Genomic DNA, 7069 nt, shown 5'->3' with positions numbered 1-7069 from the left:
GGTTACAACAACTAAAAATCATTGCATTTCAGTAAATTATTGATGTCAGAGGACATTTTATTTCAAATAGGACAGAAATTAAAAATATTTAACTTTATTGTTTAGATAGTTTTTCAATGTGGACCTTGAAGGACATGTGAATCTATCACCAACCCAAGATATTTAAACTGGCTCACAATTTGAATCTCATTTCTACTGATATATACATCGGGGTCAGCTGGTGCTTTGTTAATTTTAGTGAAATACATGCCCACGTTTGTAGAGATAATAAGTTGCAGACAACATCCCTGCAACCAAGTTGTGACATAAGATATGGCTTTAGTCAGTTTGGCAGCAACAACGTCTTTGGAGCATCCATGAACGAAAGAAACTGTGTCGTCTGCATACATTGTACACTCAGCTTCAGCATAAATGGGTATATGGGCATTTAGCCTATGGGGTTGTATTAGTAAAAAGAGACGTTAACCATTAGTTGCCATCAAATCAGAGTCCCTGATTGGTTAACGTGTGACAAATGCATTCAACATTTTGTACGTAGAGCCCAAAAACGTTGGGCTGTGACTGTAGCTTTAGAAAAAAAACAACAGCTTCTCTTCCATATTTGTTCCTACTGTGGCAAACATAAAGTGTCTCCATCGCAGGTGGGTTGCTGGCAGCACACCTGCTGGAAAAACAAAGTAGAGTGTGATGAGTTCAGCAGAAAAGACAATTGGCTGTCCTCTAACCACCCAGGGCACCATTGAGAACTCCCTGGCTCACCCAAGCCTGCCTTTTCCCAGGCCAAAAAAGTAGCAATCGACCCCCTCAGTCACCATTTAGTCACCCTGCTACACTCTGGAAGAAGATCTAAGAGCCTAAAAAGGAGGACAAATCAACAAAAAAAAAATTTTTTTGCTCCCCCCATGGCCCATCAGGACATTAAACATTCATCTAGAACACAAACAACCACCCACACACAAACCACTCCATGCCAAAACTGCAATGTCTACCTCAGGAGTTGAAATGGATATTCTATCACTCAATAATAAATGCAAATTTCACTGTTCCATGTGAAATACAATACCATCATCTATTACATCCATAGGCTTCAACTCTGTCCACTGTTATTTACCTCCCTTCTGAGCCTTGCGGGGAGGTGGAACTCAGCGATAGCACCGCAAGGTCCTTCTAAACATCCACAGGGCAGAGAGGCTTGACCAGCCCACCGTCCGGCTACAATCTGTGGAAGTTTAGAAGGGTCGACACTACCTGCTGTACCCCGTGACTGGTGATCAGCGCTCGGGACAGAGCCCCATGTTGGAGGCGCTGTAGAGAGAAAGCGCTCTTTTTTGGAAATATTTTTATTTTTAAAAGGACTAAGTGTTTTAAAGATGCTTATTTAGAGTTATATATATATATATATCAGGAATATCTGTTAAAGCAAGTCAATGTCAAGTTTCACCGGATATTATTTATTATCTAAGTTCAAAATGGTTGATAAGAAAACTCTGATGACCGAGCATTCTAGTAGTATTTAAATGCATCACTCACGAACAAATCCCTGTGATGTGAAGAGTCTCACGACAGATTTGTGTGTAACTGAGGTTTTGTGTGATTCATGTGTAATTTAAAGATTTGCATTTGTAATTTTTATTTTGCTCATGTTTAAATTGTATTTTGTATTGCTTTGAATTTCTGAATTTTTTTACTTATGCACATAATATATTATATGAGTTACAAATCAAGAATTACACATGCACAAATCCAAAGTTAGGCACAAATCCTAATTTACTCATGCACAAATTAACAATACGCACTCACAAATCCAAAGTTACACACAAATCAAGAATTATGCATGCACAAATCGGGGTGATACTTATTTCTCGCCATCTGAGATCACAGGTTTGTTTGTGCAGTCACACAAATCTAATGTTAACCTTTATTTATTGACACGCGCAGTGAAGAGGGGACACACACATTTCCATAGAAACCAGAGCTTTGCTCCTTGCTATAATAAAACTCAGTTAAGCTAAAAATAGAGATGATCCGATTTTCGCTTTTGTCAACGACACCAAGTTGGGCTCAGTCGATCGTGTCTTTTCACAAGGATATTTAAGGAACACTCGTGTAATTTCACTGCTGTTTGCAACCCATTTCGTAAAAACAGTAAGAAATATTGGCCTGCAGAAGGAAACCTGAAGGCCTGATAGAGTACGGCAGAAACAACAATATAGCTTTTTTAAGACACATCTATGTAAAATAGTTGGATTCATCTGTCAGTGATGCTAAGTGGTTGAAACGTGATTTCTTGTAGAGATAAACGGTAGATCACCTTAACAGCATGCCACATAACTATGATACTAACCTCTTGTGTAAAGTTTAAGAGCCAGATTTGTCATTCTTTACACTTTAATCACAATGCACTATATTGCCAAAGGTTTTTTATTATTATTTTTAGGTTAAGATCATTTCTCTGCTTAGGCCTACCAAGAAATTAAACAACAAACTATCATCTTTGTCATTGGTGATCTTCCTGGTGTGCAAACATGTTGGAGTAGCAAAACACCTTTCCAATATAGTCCCTCAAAGTTGGGAGCACAAAATCGTCAAAATCTTTTGACATACTGCAACTGGAGTTATTTATATTGCAGTAGAACAGGGGTCTGTGACCTTTAAGAGTAAAAATGCCATTTGGACCTGTTTTTCACTGATCAAAACCTAGTAGGAGCCTAAGTTTCTAAATGTAACTTCAGCAAGAGAGCCACTATGGTGGTATAACAGAGCCACAAGTGGCTCCGGAGTCTCATGTTACAGACCGTGCAATAGAAAAAGGAGACAAACCCACCCCCTGAGGTACAGCTGTACCATCATCTCTTCTCTACTCTCCAAACTTTGCAACTGGCAAAGTGTAGTCGACCAAGTACCACTCTCAAGCCCCACTTGTTACTTAGAATGCTTGATGAAACAGTTTGATTGCTTACATCAAAGAATGTGTCCTTACTACTCCAGATTCTATTGGCTGGATAAAACTATCTGTACCTGGTGATGTATGGCTTGGATGAAACTACTATGTAAACCCATTCCATGGAGGACTATTCTTGAGCTAATTTGATGAACACTTTAAACCTAGAGGTAGTGACCGACTCTGCAGGAAGTTGGTGACCTTTGTATTCAATTAAGTCTACATGACTTTATGATTGTACACATCTGTGGTCGGAAAAGTGAGTTGAACATTTGAATTTATTTTAATTTGAAATTTGGATTGGTGAGTCAATACTTTGTACAATATAGTCTCCAAACAAAAACAGTCAGCATTACAGAGCACTGCAGAGATGTCTAAGTCAAAGTTTATCTGCTATTTTTGTGTGAAGCGCAGTAACTGCAGCCTTTTCCTTTTTTATTCTTTTTTTTTTTGACTCACATTTTGTGAGGTCTATGTGACATCTCGATGTCCATGAACGAAAATACAAGGAGTCTGAAAAAGGTTCTGCGGGAGATAGGGTTGGGTAATGGCATTTCTCTCAAGTCTGTTCAAACTTCAGGTCAGATATAATTGCTGAGAAAATTTCTGGATTTGTCTGTACCTCCTTCCCTGCCCTTTCCAGAACATCTCAATCTACCGAGGCTATCAAAACACACAGTGTTCAGCTGTTCTCTGTCATTAGACTCTACCTTTCTCGACTTTTAATGTCAAGACCAACACTTCTTCGGTGTCATCCTATTGTTTCCTTTTTGTCATGTTGACCTCTTCTTATTTTTCTTGGAGATACTTATTTGATCAACAATGTTAAGTCCATTATATCAATGAATTAAAGGAAAAATCTATTTTTTGTCATTTTTAAATGAAATACACAAAAAATTGCAATATATTTTTTTATGACAGTATCAATTGGAGGATTTGGTATACTTTTGCTGATAATGTTAGTTTAAGATACAAAAATATTCACATGAATGTTCAGGAAGAAAGCAACTTATTTAGCCCGTGTCTCAGATTTGGTCCACACATTTTTTACTTAGTGTTATTGTGTCATAAATAATCAACAAATGTTGCATTTTTTAAATACAGAAAGTAGTCGTTTAAAGTACTAAATAACAATACTGTAGATGAGTCAAGCTCACCATAAAGTTGTGAAAATTAGCTCAACTTTTTCCCGCCAAAAGTTTTGTGAGACTTGATGGGGGCAGCCATTTTTCAAAGGGCAGGAGAAGCCATTCTACCACCCCTAGTGGAAGGATGATGAACTACAGGGCAGAAAACAAGGATCAAGTTATGCCTGTATTAAATTTGATAGAAATATTAATATCCATTTTAATTAGCATTCTATCTCACTATCTCCCTTTCTAACCTATTAACTTTACTCTCCAGTTAAATTAAATAACTATAAAACTTGATTATTTTTTACATTCTTAGTTTCATTGTTTTCTTTAAACACGTTTTAACCAAATTAAAAAAAAAATAAAGCAAAATCAGACAGCAAGAAATGTACCAGAATGGGTTAATTTTAAGATTGCGGTTTTCCAAATATTTATGCATTACGTTTTATAGAGTTTTTTTTTTTCCTAAAATGCTGTAAAAATGCTTATTCCACATATACACCTACACAGGCACACACAAATACAATTTATAGTAGAAAAATTGTGCAAGACAACTGCTGTCGTGAATTTTGTTTGTCTGCCTTACTGTCTGTCTGTCACCGCCTCCCACTGCCTTTTTTGATTTGGTGTCATTTTGTTCAATTTTATCATTACAGATGTAATCATCTCCTCTGTCTGTCTCTGTCGCTCCATCCCCTCAACTCTCTGTGGCCATTCTGCTTCTCCATTTCATTTGACATCATGCACAAATATGACAGGCACTGAGGAAAGAAACAAGTTATACTTCTAGTGTTTGCATTTCAAAAAACAGAATTTAAATAACCTGAACACACATGTATATTGTTTTTGTTGTCATGGCTTTATCTGCCTTAAGCTTATAGGATGCGTAGTAACACTGCAAGAAAAAAAACATTTTAATTTTAGTTGTTTAGATTATGTTGAAATTTCTGTTGGAGATCTCTTTAAAATATGCCATTAAAGTTTCCTCAGCTGCTGAAAAATGTCATATACGGTAAAATTATTGTTTGGGATATTTGCATAAAGAGTAAAGTCTCTGCAAAACATAAAGCAGAGAAATTCTGACTCAATCTCATTGAAAATATTGCATCAGCAACACCACAATGACTGTCATAAGATATGTATAATGTATGAGTATTTAAGAGGATTGCTTTATTTTCAACTCAGTCTTGGATTATATTCTAAAATATATATGTATTTTTACCATCAAATGGTGATTGTTTTACAGTTTAATCTGTAAAGAATGAATAAAAGTGGTTTAATAATTCATAGACTTCAATGATGAATTGATTTATGTTTAACAATCCAACCGGATTGATCTGTCTAAGGCAAGCTGTCAATCAAATAGACCTCTACCATTATAAAAATGTTTCAAACTGAAATAAATACACAATTGTTTTCTCGTTTTCAACTTACAGCACCTCCGGCATCAGCCTTCCTCAGGAATACTACATGCCAGATGAGGATGACGAACGGCCCTTCATCTGCTCGCTGCCCGTAGACAACGGCATCATGTCCTGCACGGATGTCCCGGCCCGCCGTGAGGGAGGCAGGGCGTGCTGCCTGGATAAAGACGATGTGCTTTACCGCCAGTCCCTCGGTCTGAGCCCTGAACCTCTGACCAACGGAAGTATCAGTGTGGCTGGGCTGTGTGTCAACTGGAACCAGTACTACACCAGGTGCCATACTGGAAGCAGGAACCCCCACAAAGACGCCATCAACTTTGATAACATCGCCTATGCCTGGATTGTTATCTTTCAGGTTTGTAATTCAGTACCAACTATAAATCATAGGAAAATTAATATAGGGTCCAAACACTTTGTAAGATGTTTTATATGCCTCTTTTTAAGTCACCTTTTAGATATGAATATATTAATGGGCTTAGCTAATAAATGAGTCATTTAGAACTCTGCAGTACAATTAATATTGAACTAAAGGTAATAATAGCTAACATGACGGAGACAAACTGCAACTATATCAGTTTTTTTTTCAACAGAAATGATATGAACAAAATCCAAAGAAATACCTATTTTTCATTGTTGTATTGGTAACATACTATAAAATGATTTGCACAAAACATAATTTTCCCTCAGATGCTGTCACAGTGGATTTAAGGCAAAAAGTAATTCAAATGTGAAGATGTGTTATATAAAATTCCACTAATCACTCTAAACTACAGCAATTTATTTCAATTAATCCATTTAAGTGGCTTAAAAGCTATCAAAGTGCCAACTTCATAGTAAACATATATTTTGTGTTTTGAAAGGGATTATGCTCCATTGCTCTTTAAATTCCTTTTTTTGCTGCCGTCTGTTTGCATCGTGCCTTTAGATTTGTCTCCAAGAAAGAGGGAAGACTCAGACAAATGTTTTTTTTTTTTTTTAATCATCTAGATCACTGTGGATTTTATATTAATGTTTTGAGCTTACTTTATTTTTTTTTTTAAATAAAGGTTTAAGTTTTTAAAAATAAAAGAAAACAGAATGAGTGAAGTATATTACTCAACACATTATTATAGTTATGAAACAAGCAGGTTTGGAAAAAAACATGTTCTATAGATGCAGGTTATCTGTGGGTTTGGATCCACAATCCCTGTTTGATCCTAAAGATTTTCCTTGGTTAGGCCGATCATCTACAATTGTAAAAAGAACAAATGTATCGTATTTTATGCACTATAAAGCTCACTTAAAAGCCTCAATTAAAAATAAAAAAAATATGCGTCTTTTTATCCTGAAAATTTTAGTCTGAAATATTTTTGGTTTTGCTCACCTATGTGAAAGCACTTTGAGAGGTCCATGATGCTCTGTTAAGAGGGGTATTCCAACTGTCTTCTTCTTTTTGATCAAAATGCAATTTCCAAACAATTTTACATAAGTAAAACAGACAAACCTCCGCTTTGAGCCCATTTCTCCCCCTTTTTCTTTTTTTTTCTCCCTAGGCGGTCGCCTATGCCCAGGGCCATCTTACTTTTTTTTGT

At 36.3% G+C, this 7069-nt stretch overlaps 1 protein-coding gene across 1 annotated transcript in view; it reads left to right on the top strand.

The window, feature by feature from the left end:
* Positions 1 to 7069, top strand: part of LOC112137652 (voltage-dependent T-type calcium channel subunit alpha-1I) — a 168526-nt gene that overhangs the window by 59610 nt on the left and 101847 nt on the right. Inside the window, exon 5 of the mRNA XM_024260075.2 lies at positions 5511 to 5853. Within this exon, the coding sequence (XP_024115843.2) occupies positions 5511 to 5853 (343 nt within the window). The remainder of the gene's footprint in view (positions 1 to 5510; positions 5854 to 7069) is intronic.

The sequence above is a fragment of the Oryzias melastigma genome, linkage group LG1, assembly GCF_002922805.2.
Source record: "Oryzias melastigma strain HK-1 linkage group LG1, ASM292280v2, whole genome shotgun sequence".
Classification (NCBI taxonomy): domain Eukaryota; kingdom Metazoa; phylum Chordata; class Actinopteri; order Beloniformes; family Adrianichthyidae; genus Oryzias; species Oryzias melastigma.
This window is presented reverse-complemented; position numbering and strand designations above follow the sequence as displayed.